Source organism: Saccostrea echinata, unplaced genomic scaffold (assembly GCF_033153115.1).
Source record: "Saccostrea echinata isolate AGI-Se365-2 ecotype Australia unplaced genomic scaffold, CSIRO_AGI_Sech_v1 ptg000051l, whole genome shotgun sequence".
Taxonomy (NCBI): domain Eukaryota; kingdom Metazoa; phylum Mollusca; class Bivalvia; order Ostreida; family Ostreidae; genus Saccostrea; species Saccostrea echinata.
Genome location: NW_026889800.1, coordinates 1,305,311 through 1,325,147, shown reverse-complemented (window position 1 = coordinate 1,325,147; position 19,837 = coordinate 1,305,311). Strand labels below are relative to the sequence as shown.

At 34.3% G+C, this 19,837-nt stretch overlaps 2 protein-coding genes across 2 annotated transcripts in view; both read left to right on the top strand.

The window, feature by feature from the left end:
• Nucleotides 1-833: 833 nt before the first annotated feature.
• Nucleotides 834-7,901, top strand: LOC133203641 (3-hydroxyacyl-CoA dehydrogenase type-2-like). The gene is made up of 5 exons (XM_061339414.1): nucleotides 834-881; nucleotides 1,186-1,347; nucleotides 2,261-2,425; nucleotides 2,614-2,851; nucleotides 7,429-7,901. The coding sequence occupies exons 1-5, from the start codon at nucleotides 858-860 to the stop codon at nucleotides 7,614-7,616; spliced, it is 777 nt and encodes a 258-aa protein (XP_061195398.1). The 5' UTR covers nucleotides 834-857; the 3' UTR covers nucleotides 7,617-7,901.
• Nucleotides 7,902-12,915: 5,014 nt separating this feature from the next.
• LOC133203786 (tyramine beta-hydroxylase-like) overlaps nucleotides 12,916-19,837 on the top strand; it is a 28,698-nt gene continuing 21,776 nt past the window's right edge. The window contains exons 1-2 of the mRNA XM_061339571.1: nucleotides 12,916-13,005; nucleotides 17,357-17,564. Coding sequence (XP_061195555.1) covers nucleotides 12,992-13,005; nucleotides 17,357-17,564 — 222 coding nt within the window. The 5' untranslated portion in view covers nucleotides 12,916-12,991. The remainder of the gene's footprint in view (nucleotides 13,006-17,356; nucleotides 17,565-19,837) is intronic.

The following is a 19,837-nucleotide window of genomic DNA, read 5'->3' as shown; positions in this document are numbered from 1 at the left end:
TCAGATTCAAGTAATTTACATGAAAGTATAATATAGACAAATGTCTCCCTTTTTCTATGGCAAGATAATGTGCACTAAGTCTCAACCAGCTAATAATTGATGTCTCTGTTCTCTTTTTTAATATATCTGTGTATCCACAGCGTGTAAAATTATCAAAAACAATTTGATAAAATTTTAGTTTTGGTGAATTATAAATCTTTGCATATTCCTCTTGTAAGCATTGATCTGATATTCTTTGTTTTAAATGCTTCCCAGAAGTGATTTTATTGAATTTTCTTTTCTTTTTTTTAAGTTATGAATGAAAATCCTAACTTGTTGAAATTGAAAAAAAATATTGTTAGCCCAAGAGTTTGTTTGGACTGTTGCTTTATAGATTTTAAATGCTAAAGTATTCTTGGAAGTAATAAGATGGTTCCAAAATTTTATACATGAAAAATGTATTCTTGTCCACAGGGATTGTCTACCTAAATCTGCTCTGCAGGGAGCATTAGTACTTTTACAAAGTACTCCTAAAATTAACTTAATAAACTTCATGTGAAATTTAAATAAGAAAGTTGACATCAAAGCATGACTCATAACATGTATAATTTATATTCCTTTGTGTCGTAATTTTTTTTTTTAAATTAAATAATTTAAATGTTGTCATTTTCTTCAAAACATTATTATTTTTTTTTAATTTTAAAAAATCGTTTTTTTTTTCAGTTTTGTATACCCTTGTCTCTGTCAAAGTTGTAAGATAATCTTTATTTCTTTTTCTATAAAAGAGCCTTATTTCATGTGGATTTATAAGCGCACGAAATGGTGTCAGGAGAAAGCTATCTCTGGTACGACTTAACAAATTCCGGAAAGAAGGCAGCATGTCAAAGTTCACATCGTTGAAGGTTAGATTTTTTGTTTTCTCTATCGTAATTTGTATTGTCATATCAATTTCAAGTAAGTGAAATGACTATCGTACCATATTAAAAGCATTTACATTCAATGGAAACCTGTACAATGTAGCGATGGTAAAACGGAGATGCCTAGCTCGAAACTCCTCGGATACATTTCTTATGAATTCGGCCTCAAGTAGGCAGAACGTAAAAATTGAGTTCTAATTCTATAATTACTCTGATCATGTGTTTAATAGAACAAGTAATGATACCATTTGTTGTTGGCTCGTTGTTTACATTTATACGGGTGTTTTAGGGATTAGTGAGTTTGGTGACAGGAGGGGCGTCTGGTCTGGGTCGTGCCACCGTGGAGAGGTTCACCAAACAGGGAGCTCGAGTGATTCTCTGTGACCTTCCCTCCTCTGATGGGGAACAGGTCGCTAAATCCTTGGAAAACTGCACCTTCTTCCCAGCTGATGTAAGTCTAGAATAAGCATGGGATTAAGTCTAGAATATGCATACGATAAAGTCTATAATAAAATGTGTGTGATAAAAATCTGAGAGATCCGTGAGCAACCTCTGCGCACAGATATTTATTGATGCTAACCAGATTTCAATATAATCCTTAATCATGTTAATGTCATCAAGTAAGTTAAGAGTTACAATATTGTAAATAAAAACAACTTTATTACACTAAAAGCAGTGAAAATTTAATATAATGTATGTTCAATTGCATTTTGTATGCACTGCACATTTTCGGGTGTTTTTGGGATGGCAGGGTCAGTATTAAAGCTGATATTTCTGATATTGTACATGGGCAACCCTTTTAGGTATAAAATAGTTGAGTAAAGACGTGTTTCAAAGTCCATGTCAGTACAGCCAGTGACACAATAAAACACAGAACGCCACAAATAATGCGTAAGCAGTGTTCAGGGTAGCATTTTACCTAATTTAGGAGCAGATGTAACAAAAGCTTTTAAATTGATTCAAAAAGAAATTTGTGGAAGTTAAAAAATTGTGATTATACTTGTTCACAGAAATTAATTGTCACGGATATGTTCCCTATCAGTGACAGTCATTCACAACTAAAAAATGACACATATAATTGGTTTACAGTATACACCTGAATGCTCTCTTGGCCTACTGGAAACCCCTTCCCTATTTTTTAAATTATTCTCCTTTGAAATTTCTTGCCTTTGTATTTTAAGATTTTTTTCTCTGTTGACTTCACTTTAATAGTAACTGTTGTATTTAGCATTTCTATATCTCCCCCTCCCTGTATTTTTCTCCTAAACTTGAATTCAGATTTCCTTCCCCTGTAGTTTGAATTCTTTTCCCCTGTACTTGAGTTTTCTTCCCCTGTACTTGAATTCTGTCCTCTGTGATTTTAGATAACCTCAGAAGCTGAAGTGAAGGAAGTGTTAAAATCCACAATGACGGATTACAAAAAACTAGACATCCTCGTGAACTGTGCTGGGATTGGGGTCGCCAGGAAAACATACAACATTCACAAAAATAAACCACATCCACTGGATGAGTTTGAAAGAGTGCTTAAGGTAGGTATGAAATTTCCTTTTATAAGTTTCTACTGATTCTTTTAGATGTCAACACTCATACTAATTATACTATTGGTGGCAGCAATTTTTTTGGAAGTTAACCTTCAGATGCTTAGTGAAAGGATAAAGATGTTCTTTTGTAACATAACAAGGTTTCTCTGGCTTGAAAATCTCTGAAATGATTGTAGGTAAATACCCTAGGAACATTTAATGTGATCCGACAGGCAGTAGTTCTGATGGCTCAGAATGAACCTAACGAGGACCAGGCCCGAGGTGTGATTGTTAATACGTCCAGCGTGGCCGCATTCGACGGACAGATGGGACAGGTGGCGTACTCGGCCAGTAAGGCGGCCATTGCTGGGATGACCTTACCTCTAGCTCGCGACCTCGGAGAGTATGGAATTCGAGTCTGTACAATTTGTCCAGGTTAGTTAAATAGTCACTGTTGTCTATGTATTGAAAGAAAGCCTCAGAGTCTGTGCCTTGATTGTGATAGACATAGTCTAATCTCTGCTGAAATTTAGCTCAATGAAGGCATTGATCCAAGTATCTTGAAAAGTCAAATGAAAACTGGCCCAAGATAAAGATGTATTCTAACTGTTTAAGTGTACTTTCTTCTATGTAATTGGTTGTAGGTGACTTTTTGTCCTGCTTACTTCTGTGTGTAACACAGTGAAGGTGGATGATTACTTTATCAACAGTGTTATCACATTGTACACAGTCCTCGTAACTAAATTACATAAACATGGACACACGTGAAATTTCAATCCTCTTTCATTTCATATATGACATGTATCTCCTTGGGAACACTGTTGTATACATCACCTAAGTCACAATGATCCAGTGGGACTTCACACCCATTGTAAACTGGTTCATAAAAAAGATTAAAAATGTTTTTATACCCCCCGCAAACGAAGTTTAGGGGGGGTATATTGGAATCAGCTTGTCCGTCTGTCTGTCCGTCTGTCTGTCTGTCCGTCTGTCTGTAGACGAGATTTTGTCCGGACCATTTCTTGTAAACTGTTGCAAGGATTTGTCTGAAAATTTGTACACTTATTATTTGCCATATGAAGGTGTGCACCTGGTATTTTCATCATGATTGGATAATTTTTTTGCATTTTACTGGTGTTTTTTTCATTTTCATTATGTGGTTTTGTCCGGATCTGTTCCCAGAGACTATTGCATAGATTTGTATGAAAATTTGTACACTTATTATTTACCATATGAAGATGTGCACCTGGTATTTTCAACATTATTTGATAATTTTTCTGCATTTTACAGGGTTTTTTTTCCATTTTTGTTGACTTAGTCATTTCGGGTTCATGTCTAAGGTTTGAGACATAGAATCTAGAACATATGTACAAAAATGTGAACTACAGCTTTAAACAACTCATTAGAACTAAAAAAAAATCACAAAGTATATAAAACAGTTTTTACATTACACAGCAGATAGTGTAAATCCATTTGTCCCTTGGGAGTATTGAGTGGACGTGCATCCAGTTAAAGATTAATAAATGAGTTCAGTGTGGGAAGCTGTTAGGGCATCTCTGGTCAAGCAGGTCTTATCTATATCTCCTGGGAATTGGGCAGAAAGAAATGAAGATCTCTGTTGTCTAAGTCTCTTAATTGTAATTTATTTATGTCTGTCAAAATACATAGTTACTGGAACCAGCCTTTTATTTTTAAAATGAGTTTGATATAAAGGTATTAAGATCAATTTGATTTTGTATAATTAATTATGATATTTTTTTTTTTCAACAATCAATTTGCAGAGTGTCATGTCTCACAAAGATGACAGATAGTTGCAAACTATTTTTTCAATGTAATAAAAAACACTGTAATTATTAGTATTGATGTTTTATTAGGCTGCACCTTAGTTTCATTCATTAAAAAAAATATAATGAGTAATTAAATTTTCACTCTAAATGTTTAAGCAAATTGTGAACACCTCTCACATCTAGAAAACATTAGTGATTTGGTACCTTAATTCTCTGAAAAACCCAGCGGGGGGTATTTGTCCCTTTTGGACAGTTCTAGTTAAAAATTAATTTGAACATCAACTGGTGAAACAGTGCCATTATAAGCATTAAAAATGCTAATTTTATTAAAGAATAAAATGATGGTTTTGCTGTATATTTATACCATGATATACAGTGCATTTTTTATGAAATGAATTTTAAAAGCTACCCAAGTTATACTGTGTTTACTATTAACTAGGTTTGGACAGTTATGCTGTATAAACTGCAAAGTATATGTAAAACATGTATACTATAAACCAGAAAACTATTATTTGCGACATCTTTTATTTGCAATTTGTCAGTTTGAAATCTATCTGTGACTTCTAATTTTTACGATTGTAAAAGTATTCTTCATAAATACACAATGAAATAAATAGTTTGCGGCAATAAATATTTGGGAGTAAAGCAACGTTGCTAAACTCATGGATATTTCTTGCATGGGAATAAAAGTTGATAGAAAATAACTTCGGTAGTTATTAAATTTATTCCTTACAACTGATTTTTCTGTCATGTAGTGTAAAAGAGATAACAACTTCCCATAAAAAGTTTCATATTGCAAAATTCAACTGCAACTGAAGCTGATTTATACGTTTTTGACATCGGTCATTCTATGACGTACGCAGTATAGGTTAATATACAATATAAACATCTTTTAGAGTGATTTTTGAGGTTAAAAATATTTGAGTATATTAACAAGTAAACTTGAAATCTTACTGATCATATTTAGAACTTTCCAATTGAGACTGGTAGATGGTCAAATATTCTATTGGATGAAAGACATTACATTATATGTAAATAAGGTCAAATAGCAGAAAATTCCATTTCATTTTAGTATGAAAAACATCAAGTAGTATTAGGAAGAATCTTTTACATCCCAGATTTTGTAAAACTCCAAATCATGTCAACCATAGATTTTAAATCTTTAAAAACATCTCTGTATATTTAAAATAAATGATGCAGTCTCACCTCCATTGTGTAACAGACTTGTCGAAATCCGTCGGTCCTGTCGGCAAGGCCGATAAAAATTTGTCTGGACCGATAACTCTCAAGAAAATGTCGGTCCAAATGACCGTTTGAAAAAAATCTCGAGTGAAGCAAATTTTAAAAAGATCGGGTTTGTGGTGCACAGGTGAAAGTCACAGAAACAGCAGAAATGGCCGTGTGGTGACGATGGTTGATTAAATTTGTTACAGCAAAGACATAAAACGTGCCATTTATGTCTCTGATTAAAGATCCTCTATTCTAAGAAAAGAAACTTGTGAGATTGAAGGCTGTTGAAAATAATAAACGGCATTTTAGTGCAGTTTTAATTTACTTTCTCAGCTTCAAAATAAAGTACGTATATCTGGTCTGACAAAACTTCGTCCGGTCCAGCAGAACATTTAACTTTGTCAGACCAAATGTCTGACAGTGATTTCAAAATTTCGACAAGTCTGGTGTAAGCCAATGATAAAGTTTGTAAGTTTTTTGAAAAGTTTATTAAACTACCGTGATCGCATAGATTTTTAAATGCTTGTTTCTGAAATTTCACCAGAATAGACCAATACGCTGGTTGTAGCAAAAGTTCTTAAGATCCGTCCCAAATATTTAAGAAAAGCATAGAACCAAAACTCCAAAAGTAATAATTAAGGTGATGTCCAAAAAAATTAGAGTCCAAAAAGTATTCCAAAAGAGTCAAAGAAAAGAGAATAGAAAAAGTGCCGTTTTCCGGCAAAACAGGGTATTTTGTGCTCAGAGGGTATTCATGGTCCCGGATTTAAAAGTACTTTTCATTGGCTGACTTAACATTGCCATACCACCTACGCTTAGTCCGTAGGTCTGTCCGTTTACCTATGAACCCCAACATGGCACCACTCTCCAATCCAATCCAGGTATACCTTCATTAATAATATTTATGGACTCAGTCTCCATCTCTGCACCACAGGAGTTCTAGCCCTAGGCTCTTTTACTTATCTACTTCAAAGTTCCTAATTTTATTATTACTCTCAATCAAGAATCTTAATAGTAACTTTACATTTCCGTCCAAATTTTATTACTTAGTATCAATGGACTTGATTGGTCTATTCTGGTCAATTCCATTACAAAATGATTTACAAAATTATAGTTCATTTTACCAACAACAAAATCCAATTTGTTCTAACAAGATAATTATGGTTCATGAACGTAAAGTCCCTTTTCCAAATATAAAGTCACTGTATGTGGTACACTAATAATGTACATCCTTGTTTAATAAACTTTTACTTTATTTTACTGTCACTACTAAGTTCACTATTAATAATTAAAATGATTATGATATGAATATAGTCCAAGTTTAAAATGTTCAAATAAAATGTCCGTTCTAAACCCTTTAGGTTTACAATAGTTTATGTTTTCATTTCTTTTCTTTCTGTTTTCATTGTGTTTGTTTTTTTTTTTATTTTGATACATTTCCTTACTTTCTGTTCTCATTGTTTTCATTGTGTGTTTGTTATATTTTGTACACATGTATATGTCTTTCATTTAAGTTATTGTATCATATATTTCATTTTTCTTTCACATTGAACTATGATGACTAATTATATATTGTATCTCATATACCACAGACTGTTGGTATGAGTGTAATAAATTAATCTGAACCTGAACCTTCTAGTCAGTTTGTAGTCCATGTGACAGTTCTGTGGTACAATCAGGGATTTTCAAATGCCTGTATATACTGTATATACACTGAATAACACACATCACTGCATTTTTCACCTAGAAGTGGGCCCTACTATAGGTCCTTGGGATAGAGGGACATGAGCATTTTTATTTAAGTCATATTCAACTCTTATTTTACTCTGTATGTGAGCAAATATTTGACCGATCATTCTTTATGCAGTTATAATCTGTTGTTTCTTATTTTCCATGAGGGGATTTAATATGGTAGATACCATTAATTCTGTGTTTTTTGTCTTCCATTACGTGTCTTTGATACCCCATTAATTCTGTGTTTTTGTCCTCCATTAGGTGTCTTTGATACCCCATTACTGGCAGCCTTACCCCAGAAAGCTATTGATGCCCTGACGTCAACAGTAGTGTTTCCTAAGAGACTCGGAAATCCTGATGAATTTGCACAGATGTGTCAGACAATAGTAGAAAATCCTTACCTTAATGGAGAAACAATCCGATTGGATGGAGCCCTAAGAATGATATGATAGGCCTCAATTCTGATTGGAGCAGAGTTTTGATTGTGATGATGCAAAGCTGTGATTGGATGAACAAAGTCATGTGATTTTTTTAACATTGTGCTATTGATGTTTTGATTACAGCCGTATCATTGAACAATAGTTACTGGAATATGCAACAAAATAATGATACTTGTGAAGTATTCTGACACTTTTCATTCTCTGGAAGATTGAAATAATGAGATGTGAAGTAAATGAAAGAATGATAAATTGTAATGGATGAGTTGTTTACTATATTAAATGATTTCTGTGTGATTAGTGCATTTTGCAAATGTTTAAATTTTCTACCTTATCTTTACATGTAGTAACTTAACTTACGTAAAAACAGTCTCAACCTCATGGAGTGTGATTCAGCTCTGAATTTCTCAGTGAGGGATGATTACAGTGTCTGAAAAGCCATGAAAACGTAAAACACCATATAGGGGATAATTGTTTTAAGGTCACCTGAGTCATGCAGACAACATATTGTTATCTGTTTTCATCTGTCATTGTGCTTCGTCATGCATTAACATTTGAACATTTTCAACTTCTCCTCTGAAACCACTTAACAAATTTTAACCAATTTTAGAATAGAACATTTATGAGTGAAGAGGAACAAAATTCATGAATTATGGTCTTGCCCTCCTGGGGCCTGAGGAGTGGGACTAAAACCATCAGAATCAATGGAATTTTTACAAATCGCCAAGGTCAGGAGTTCTGGTGCTAAGGCAGGGCTCTGTTGAATATATGGAGAAATGCATTACTGTGTATTTCTTTAAAAGTCTTCTCCTCTGATCATGGATATTAAGCAAACAAACTAAATACATGGTTATGAAGAGCAAGGGTGCCTCTTCCAAAATTATGAATTTCATGACCCCAGGGTCAGAAATTCTGGTGTTAGGGTGGAGCTCTTTTGATTAAATAGTAAAATTGCATTAATGCTTCTGAAATTTTCATCTCTGCTCCTTGGTATTAAGGAAACAAACTAAATACAAAGTTATGATGAGCAAGGGTGCCTCTTCCAAAATTTTGAATTTCATGGCCCCTGGGTCAGGGGTTCTGATGTAAAGGCTAAGCTTTATTAATTATAATTATTAATTATATAGTGGAAATGTATTAGTTCTTAGAAATCTTCTCCTCTGCTCCTTTGTATTAAGCTGATGAACGAAGTACATGGTTTCTATGAACAAGGATGCCTCTTCCAAAACAAGTTATTAAATGCTAATTTCTTCTTAGGAAAAAAAATCAATCACCTAAGGTAGCGAAGTGGGACTAAAGGAATGGGACTAAAACCATCAAAATTAGTGCTATCTTCAAAAATCTTTTTTACCCCTAGACATCAATCAGTCAAACTGTTGGCATGATTGTAATAAGCATTGAGCACTTCTACCAAAATTATGAAATTCATGGTCCTAGGGTCGGGGGTTTTGGAGGTGAGGTGGGGCTCTATAGATCAGACAGTGAAAGTGCATTATTGCTTAAAATCTTCTCTGCTCCTGGACATTAAGCAAAAACAAACAAACAAACAAACAAAAACAAAAAACAAAACCAAAAAAAAAAAAAAAAAAACTGCAAAGTTATTATGAGCAAGGGTAACTCTTCCATAATTGTGAATTTCATGGCCCCTGGGTCAGGGGTTCTGGTATTAGAATGGGGCTCTTATGATTGTGTACTGAAATTGCAATATTGCTTTGAAAATCTAGTCTGCTCCTGGGTATTTAGCTGTTATACTTAGTGCAAGATTATGATGAGTAAGGGTGCCTCTCTTAAAACTGTGAAATTTGTGACTCCTGGGTTAGTTTTGGGATGGGCTCTATTGATTGTATGGTGAAAATGCATTATTTCATTGAAAATCATCATTTATGCTCCCCTGAATGTAGCAGATAAACTAATTGCATGCTATGATGAGCAAGGGTGCCTTTTCCTAAATTGTGAATAACAATGTGCAAAGTTAACGCCTGTCCGATGGTTCGAATCTATCTCGAGTGGAATTGGGCTACCCCGATCCGAATTGAAACAGACCGAATTGTCTATCCCAATTTTGGCCATGGGTAAAATGAGATTGAACAAGAATGACCATTTTGCATTTTAAACATGTAATTATAAACAAAATAATTGTGAAAAAATAATTTAATATTTTTATATTTTACATGGTAAAAGAATTGTTGTTAAATCTATTTACTTATTAATTTATAACATTGTGCATCTTTCGATGAATTAGCGGTGTACTATTTTTACCCAATGCTTGCTGTTTGTGTATATCAGGCATGCTACAAATCCCGACTGCGGGAAGCATGGCATTAAAACACAAATTGAATAAACAAAAAGACAACCAAAAAAAAAAAAAAAAGAAAATAAAATAATGAATCCAAAAAAGGGAAAGCTATAAAGATGACATTAGAGTTTGTGTCTTTCACAAATATTAGCTGGTCTGCAGAGTGAAGTTTATATACGACGAGTCTGAATAATTGTACAGTTTTTTTTGGGTGTGTTTTTTTGTGAAATGCACGAACACTGCATGATTATATTTAATTTTCACTAGATAATAATGAAAATATACAGCAGATACTTCAATAAGAATATAAATGAATAAATTTTAAAAAAAATTAACAATAACAAGTGCACATTTTTTCCATGTTTACTTTCTTTGGACAGTCCCATTTGTCTACGGTCTATCCCAATTAAAAATGATATAGTCCAATGGGCTATTTCATTCTCCAGATTAGTTTCGCACACTGGAATAATGTGGCACCAGGATCAGGGGTTCTAGTTTAAGGGACTTTATTAATTGATTGTATGGTGAAAATGCATTATTTCATTGAAAATCATCTTTTATGCTCCTCTGAATGTAGCAGATAAACTAATTGCATGCTTATGATGAGCAAGGGTGCCTTTTCCTAAATTGTGAATAATGTGGCACCAGGATCAGGGGTTCTGGTTTAGGGGACTCTATTAACTATAGAGTGAAAATGTATTATTTCTTCGAAAATCTTTTCTGTTCATGAGAATTAAGTAAACAAACTAAATGCATTGTCTCATTTGTCTGCTGAACACGGCTGCTTCCTCTAAAATTGTGAATTGAATGGCATCTGGATCTGGATTATGGTGTTAAGACGGGGCTCTATGGATATTAAAATTGCATTATTCTTTGAAAATCTTCTTCTTTTGGGTATTTAGGAGATAAACTAGGTACATGGAAATGATGAACGATTATGTTTTCCAAAATTATAAAATTCCTGCCTTCCCTCCCCCCTTCCGGGCCAGGGGTTTTGGTGTTAGGATAGGATGCTATGGATTATATATTGAAAATGCATTGTTTCTTTGAAAATCTTCTGCTCTGTCCCTAGGTATCAAACAAACATACTAAGTGCATGCTTATGATGGGCAAGGGTGTCTCTTCCAAATTTGTGAATTTCATTGCCCTTGGTTAGAGGCTGTGTGGTGTTAGGGCGGGGCTCTATTGATTATATAGTGAAATATATTTCTTTGAAAATCTTCCTCTCTTCTTTTGCTTGTGAGGATTTTTTGTTAGACCCCCTCCCCCTCCCCCCGAAAAAAAAATCAAAGGCCACAAAACACCCTCGGTGAACCTTGCTCTTTATCACAAACGAGAAAATTCAGTCATTTTTATTAAATAACTGTTAGTTTTAGCAAACATACCTATATGTTTACTATGTGACCAGTATTGCGTGACCTCGAAATATTTTACTCCTGTTTGAGCTACAACCAGGAGTAAAATATTGAAATTTTTTTTGGTTCACTAAGGGCGTTTCGTGGCCTGTGAATTTTTGAAAAAAATCAGAACTTCTAAATTTTAGTGGGCAATGTTTTAAACAGTATCACTTGGATCCTTGGTAACTGCAGAGGGCTGACTAATATGTTGGTTTGTTATTCATATTAATTTTGCACAAACTCTTATGTAAGCAAGAAGTCTGTGAGCCAATGCTCACTACTAATACCCTCGCTCTGATGTGAATTTATGCTCTCATGTGAATATACACAAGTTCAGTTTGAGATCTAGACATCGAATGCGTACAAAAATGAGTCCCAATATATCGCATGCCTAAACAAAGAGTGTGCTAAAATTCAAGCATCTGTGATGAGTAGTTGCTGAAAAAATTGCGACAAAAATTTTGTAAGGACAGACGCACAGATAAACAGGAAGTATAGACATCGAATTTGTACAAAAATGAATCCCGCCATGTGGCAAGGCTAAACAAAGAGCTAGTGTGCTAAAACATGTAAAATGTCAAGCATCTGCGATTAGTAGTTGCTGAGAAAACAGCGACAGAAATTTGGTTCGGACAGACGCACGGATAAACAGGAAGTTGACATCGAATTTGTACAAAAATGAATCCCACTATATGGCATGCCTTAACAAAGAGTGCATGTGTTAAAATTTCAAGCATCTGCAATTAGTAGTTGCTGAGAAAACTTCGACAGAAATTTGGTTCGGACAGACACACGGATAAACAGGAATTTAAATGTAAACAGTGCACGAGTTCTGTTATAGTTAATAATTTACGTTTCACCGGGTGTGTTCAATTTGTTAAATTCTGCTCAGATCAATGAGCACGGACTGACAATACTGGTGTGTTGGTTTTGCTTTCTCACATTTCTACTCTGAATTGTCTGGATTAGAGTTTTAATACATGTATTTTTCATTAATACACAACAAGATTTCTACTTGTCTTAGGAATGAAGGATAAAGTTCACTTTGTGAAAGTGCAAGGATGTGTCAAGCAAACGCGTTCCGGAATTCGTAGTTTCAATAATTTCCAAATAAAATAAGTTTCTTATTATCTTTCCCTAAGGAATGCTATAGCAACATATAAATCATGATATTATACAGAAAATATTAACTTAAATCTGTGTCCAGGCCCCTTTTAACTGTAAATGAAGATTATAAAAATGCTTTCTTTATTTCTTGGAATCGAGGGGCTCACATTTTTAGTCTTTCCTGGAGGCACACATAAACCCGTTTTTCTACAAAATTTTCCAATTCCTGGACTCCAAGAAAAAAAATTACGTATTTCAAATAGAGTTACCAAGTCTTTACTTTAAAAGGGACTTGGTGCGACAGTCAATTAATATATGAACAGAGCTATATTATGCATAAAGTAACCCTAGCTCTTTATAGTAGATAAAACTATTAACCAGACACACCACTTCTGATGAAGATAGTAAATAATGCCCACCCCCTCACTGCTCGATCCCGCCCCCTGCAGGCTGACTGCGCGGTGTCTCTCACGCTCGCTGCTGCGCCGGTAAATGGGAGCGCAGCGTCGGTGTTTGATGCTGTTATGCCGTAGTGCCTGTCTGGTGACAGTAGAGCGTGGAATATATCTCATACCCGAGTCGCTGAAATGGAAATATTTAGGTGAGTACTTGTGATTTGTTTTTAAACCTTTAATTTGTTTTTTTTAATTAATGTGTCATCTGTAAAATGAACGATATTTTTTCACATATTTCTTGGAAACAAAATATTTTCCAGATGCTTATACAAAATGTCAGTTTGGATCAAATATTATCACTTGGCAATCAGAATTCTAAAACTGAGGTAGGATTCAACTTTAACATCGAGAATACTTTAAGAGGCACATGTCAGATTTATAACGGGGGAGCTCGAGGATTATTGGGGGGTTCGGGAGCGGGGGGGGGGGGGTAAGTGGAGGATGGTAACATTGGAGAGAGTTAGTTTTTCTCTTCATTCCGCTCTGACATTCGTAAAAATATGAAAATCAGAGCATGTATAGTTTCTGTATTCATCAGTTTAGTTTCTGAAGAACCATAAAACAAAGTTTATTATACGTATACCTCCATTAACATATGTACCTGACAGCTGTTAGTTCTAATCTTTATTAACAGATCACCTTGTCAAGGCCAAAGAGATTTATTTTTTTTTAAACGCAAAAATAATCCGCTTAAAATGAAAATTCACACTTGTCAGAATCCTTGCTCTACAAGCAGTCTAAACGATCCAGAGTGCAGTGGTTTATGGGATCTGCTACAAATGTGCATTCTTAGCGTATCGTACATTGATAAATCGAACCAATTCTCTAAATGCAACCCGACGTTATGCAACGATTGTAAATGAGACGATTCAAAAATGTCAGGAAAACAGATTTTTTGAACGTGTTTTTATGCTCAATTTTATTTTCTCGGCATCGAGTTTAGGCAGATGTCAGGTTTGTGTTAAAATCACCGGTGTTTTGTGATTTTGAAGGTCGAAAGAAAGTAAAAAAAAAAAAACTTTGGGCAGGGATGAACATTGGTATTAGAAAGTGTGGATAGGAGAGGAAAAAAAAGGGGGGGGGGATAAAACAATGAAAATTATTAAGAGGTTTGTTTCACTTTGTTTTTTTCTCCCACGCGCATTATGACAATTAAGATCATTCACAGCACGTAAATAACTGACATATTAAGTGGTCACTTGAAGTGTACATACTTGTGGCGAGAATGCACTCACTAATATATACTTAAGAATAAATGCCATTAGCGTTAATATTTATTAATTAATGATGAAAGTCTCGGAGAGTCGGCATCAGAACTCGGAGGGGCATTGTTTAATTTTTTCTTAATCTGAGGCTTCACTATTTTATTTTGTGGAGATGTTTCGCAGTTGCTTTCTTATCTTACACTTTCATTATAACTGTCAGACTCCGATTCTGAAGTTATTATTTTTAGGTATAATTCAGCGATAAAGTTAAATAAGAACTATTGGTGATGCAATACAGCAAAAGAATTCTTATCTTTGATATGAATTTTCTAAGTTTACAAACTCCATGTGTGTGATTACACAGTGAGTATAGTGTATACCGTCCGTCTGTCATACTGTGGCTAGATACACAATGGCAGGAATTGTTTTAAATATAGGAATAATCTAGGCGTCTCGGAAAGGTGTACTCTTTAACATAGGATTTTCTTGAATTCAAGATCTAAAGATAAAAAAAAAATCTCCTAGCTTCCAGTCTCTATGAATGTAAAAAGAAATTCTCCCGAAAACATTTTTCTTTGTTTTGCTTCATTTACAGGTTTTAAAGATGTATACAACTTTCAGCAAGATATTTTAAATTCAACAAGTAATCTTTATCCGAATTATATTTGTTTAATTAACAGGCCTGTAGAACGCGAGGGGACCAGGGGATACTTTTTTCTGAGTATAGCTTTTCCTATATTGAAATATGACTATGACAAATGGGTCTTAGATTTTGTTCCAAATTAATGCCAGACCAGCTAGACGAGTCTTGATCTGTATACAACGTTGTCCCTAAGACCAGGGGACCAGGGAATATTATGAATTTTCCTCTAGATGCATGTTGCCCCCCCCCCCCTTTTTTGATGTTGTAAAGTCTTTTTTTTTTTTTTTTTTTTTTTTTTTTTTGCTTGTCAGATAATTTTGGGAAGTTGTCCCCCACCTTTGGTCAATTTGGTCAATTTAGGTTTTTTTTTTAAAGTTGCCCCCCCCCCCCGACCCTCCACTTTTGAAAACGTTGCTACGGACCTGAATGATAAGTACCTTAATTGAAAACATCATGAACAAAATCAGTTTGTAGATTTAGTATTAAAAGATGAGTGTTAAAAAATTGTGCACTTAAAACACCGACAAGAACGCGATTAAGTTGCATCTTTTTGCACGTGCTTGATATCTCTCCGTAATTAACTAAACTCAGGGTCTCCAAAGTTCACGTTCATTTTAAAGTGCATGACGTCATATTGTTTTTAAAAGCACAGTCATCTGCAAAATGTGTGTGGTTAATCTTTTAAATTTGCCCATCACTTCTTCAGCATATTATATGATATTTGGGTGCATGATCCACCTGGCATCTGATACAAGCCATATAAACTGTCATACATTAACTGGGCTGTTAGTTTTCATGTTCGGTTAAGTACTTTTGAAAACGTTCGACTCCATGCCGAACTTCCATCATAAAACAATTCATTCCATTGTCACGGGATCTGTAAGTTTTTTTAAAAAATAAAAATTTACAACAAGGTACACTCTGTGATCTCGTATCAGTTGTGAAATAACGAACAACTTACAGGTATACATGTGTCCATCATCTCGTTCTTCTTCCAGTTAGGAGAGAGAGAGAGAGAGAGAGAGAGGCTTCGATCTGTGAATGGGATTGAAACACTGATAATTGGGTGCGTGGGTGTGTTTCAAATACATGGATAGGAATTTCTGAATTATGGTACAAATTCTCAGTAAAGACACATGCACAATTAAAATTATGAAAAACAGTCAGAGCTTAAATACCTCAGACTGGCACTGTGTCGTTTTCTGGATCCTGCTTATAGAAAATATTTGATTTCATACGTAAAACGCGTGCCACTACACGAAAATTCACACATGTACATTGATATTTGAAGCATTTTTAAACGAATACTTTGCCTGTCAAATTATGCAGAGTTACATTTGTTACCAAGTGTAGAAGCAGAAAAAGTGAATAATCACGATTAGATGATGGTTTTTACTCTTCCTAATGGTTTGAATTTGATGGAAATAAATTATTTAATTATTGAATGTACAAGGCTTAACTAGGTCAGGTGTTTAAGCAAGAATAATCTTTATTAACCAGAAATTTTAATCTTCCGACATTTTTATCGCTTGTGAAATATGACCGGTAATTTCCGATGATCGGCCCCGGAACGTACCTATATATATATATATGCTTGAGTTCTTTCTCCGTTTCCGACATTTTGTTATTTAGGCATGACTTGGTAAATCTCACACGTGCATTGCAATCATTAATAAAAAGATCTGTAACAATTTTTTTAACAGAAATACAAATATGATCCAGGTACATGTGTACTATATGGTTATTTTTTATTCGTAAGAACGGTTGACTTAAATTCAGTGTTTTCCTTTGTCTTTAATACGACTGTTTCTTTTCCTTGTGCATTTTCAAAACGGAAACACGGGTACCTATCTACTATTTGACACAAGTACTACTGGACAGAACCCCCCCCCCCCCCAAAAAAAAAAAAAAAAAAAAAAAAAAAAACAAAACAAACAAACAGACAAACAAACAAAAACAAAACAAAACAAAACCCAAAACAAGAACAAACCCCAGAGCAAAAAATAAACCCCACTTCACTGTATTACAATTATGTATATTAATGAGATATTTTGCGCCAATGTGGAAATTTTTTTTATATGGGCCATCGTGTCCAGAATTTTGGGCGAACCTGAGGGTTGGTATGTCAGAGATGAACAGGCAGGCATCCATTCTTCTAATTTATAATCCAAGATTGCTTTGTGTTTGAAATAGGTCCCTCTGTACTCTTCATCCTTTCAAATGTGTAATGTCATACACCTATCATTTGACATAAAATGGGATAAATTGTAATCTGCACTATAAGACATATTTTAAAATAAATTTATTGGTATTTTAAATATGATATTAGACAAAGATACGTGTAGATTGGTTGGCTAAAAAACATTTCCCATCTGTGTTTAAAGTGTCCTTAAAAGGTTTTGCGGCCTGATATCTTTGACGCTTGCGTCTAGATTGTTTTCTTGTATATAATGAGATATTTTCTGTATGGAACGATCAGTTTGAGTTTTCCTATTTTTTTCCTATAGTATATATGTAAAACAAGTGTAATTAAGATAATTTGTGAAAAAAGTCCAACAAGCTCTGGAGATGAATATTGAATAAAATATATATACATGAATTCAGTTTCGATATGTCACGTATTATAAGCGTCACATGTCTTCTTTCCAGCTTTGCCGCCTTCCCCTTAGTTACTGTATTAACACTAGTGATAGGCCCAGTCCTTGGTTACCCTGAGTACGTGAAAGAGATTCCGAATGGGGATAAAGTTCCGGATCCCTGTAGAAAAGATAAATTATGGAAAGGTGTGGGGCATATTAACACTAAGGGCGGAGGGCAGAGGAACCCATTTGGCAAAATATTTGCTGAGAACGGAAAAGTGAGTATTTTTTTTTGGATATCTGTTCAAACTCTTGAATAGGATAATTATTTTACTTGAAGCTAAATCTTTGTGTTAAGCACTGAATTACATTTTATCTTTTAATTTTGATTGTCCCCCAATAAAAGAGAGTAATTTTAAGTTACACATCCTATTGTTTTCCTTGAAGCTAAGCTTTATGTTCAGCTCTGAATAACATTTTATTTTTTATTTTGATTGTCCCCAAATAAAAACTTACATGAGTATGTTGCATTCATTTTGTGCGAGATGTTGAATGACGCATAGGTAATATTCATCGAGCTTTGAAGTCTTTTACTCATATGGTTTGTGCTACATAAAATGTCATGAGTCCTTCGAATGAGACCGTTTAAAATAAGGTTCCCGGTCACAGCAAGTCCCGGTATAAGGAGGATCTTTCACCGTTCGATGATCCTATGTGCTGGTCTAAGCAGCCTTCCATCGCACCGTCAGTTGGTAACTTCCTAACTGAAATCAAGTAATAAGGTAATATAGTGACTTTATGATAAATAGTGGGCTTTACGATATGATATAAATAGTGGGCTTTACGATATGATATAAATATGGGCTTTACGATATGATATAAATAGTGGGTTTTACGATAAGATAAATAGTGGGCTTTATGATATGATAAATAACGGGTTTTACGATATGATAAATAGTGGGCTTAACGATAAGATAAATAGTAGGCCTTACGATAAGATAAATGGTGGGCTTTACGATATGATAAATAGTGGGCTTTATGATAAGATAAATAGTGGGCTTTACGATAAGATAAATAGTGGGCCTTAAGATAAGATAAATAGTGGGCTTCACGATATGATAAATAGTGGGCTTTACAATATGATAAATAGTGGGCCTTACGATAAGATAAATAGTGGACTTTACGATATGATAAATAGTGGGCTTTAAGATATGATAGATAGCGGGCTTTACGATAAGATAAATAGTGGGACTTACTATAAGATGAATAGTTGGCTTTACGTTATGATAAATAGTGGGCTTTAAGATATGATAAATAGCGGGATTTACGATGAAAATTATTAGTGGGATTTACGATAAGATAAATAGTGGGGCTTACGATAAGATTAATAGCGGGATTTACGATAAGATAAATAGCGGGCTTTGCGTTATGATAAATAGTGGGCCTTACGATATGATATAAATAGCGGGATTTACGATAAGATAAATAGTGGGACTTACGATAAGATAAATTGTGGGACTTACGATAAGATAAATAGTGGGACTTACTATAAGATAAATAGTGGGCTTTACGATAAGATAAATAGAGGGATTTACGATAAGATAAATAGTGGGCTTTGCGTTATGATAAATAGTGGGCCTTACGATATGCCATCAATAGCGGGATTTACGATAAGATAAATAGTGGACCTAAAGATAAGATAAATAGTGGGCCTTACGATAAGGAATCATTGAGGTAGACAGATATGGTGTATCAAATAGAGAAGAAAATTGATTAAAAAAATTTTTATTGGTACAATGGACAGATAAATGGATAGAATCAGTTTGAGTTGAACAAATACACGAAATTAGATCTCATTCAGAGAAGGTATTATAAAGAATATGAGATTCAAGCTTTCATGTGCTGAAATGTGACCTCCATCTTAACTAAGGACATGTGCACTGTTCGTCACGTTCAGTTTCCGGTTGCACTTTCCTTAATTCAAACTTGGTATCTTATCTAAAAAGTGACTCCATGACCCACGTGGCACTTCCGCTTTATTGAAATGCCAGTATTTGTTAATTATTTATATTTTTTGATATTTTTCTCTGATCATATGCATGAATGATTGAGTAAAATATTGATTTTAAGTGTTAGGTGTTTTTGTTTCAATTTGGATTGATGAAATAAAAGGAATGGAATGCCATTCATTGACAAGTGATTCTGAAGGAATTTCAAATAATATTCAAGCATTTTATTGCATGTTTACCCACACCAAGGAAAACAATCAATTGTTTCATGGCCCACATGGTGAAAGATCGCCCAGAATTTTATTGCCTCAATTACTAAAGGCAAAACATTTATAGCATTCTGGATAAGATAAAGATGATAAAATTTATACGAATGAAAATGTCTTAACAACAGCTTGCCAGTATGAAAACAACGAACAAGTGTTGATAAAATATGCTAAAAAATAAGAACTTATTGCAGTTCCTCCATCTGTACTATTTTTGTTGCCCCTCCCATACTGTGAGACAGAAAAAAACCTTCGACGAAGGCAGGGAAGTCTTGT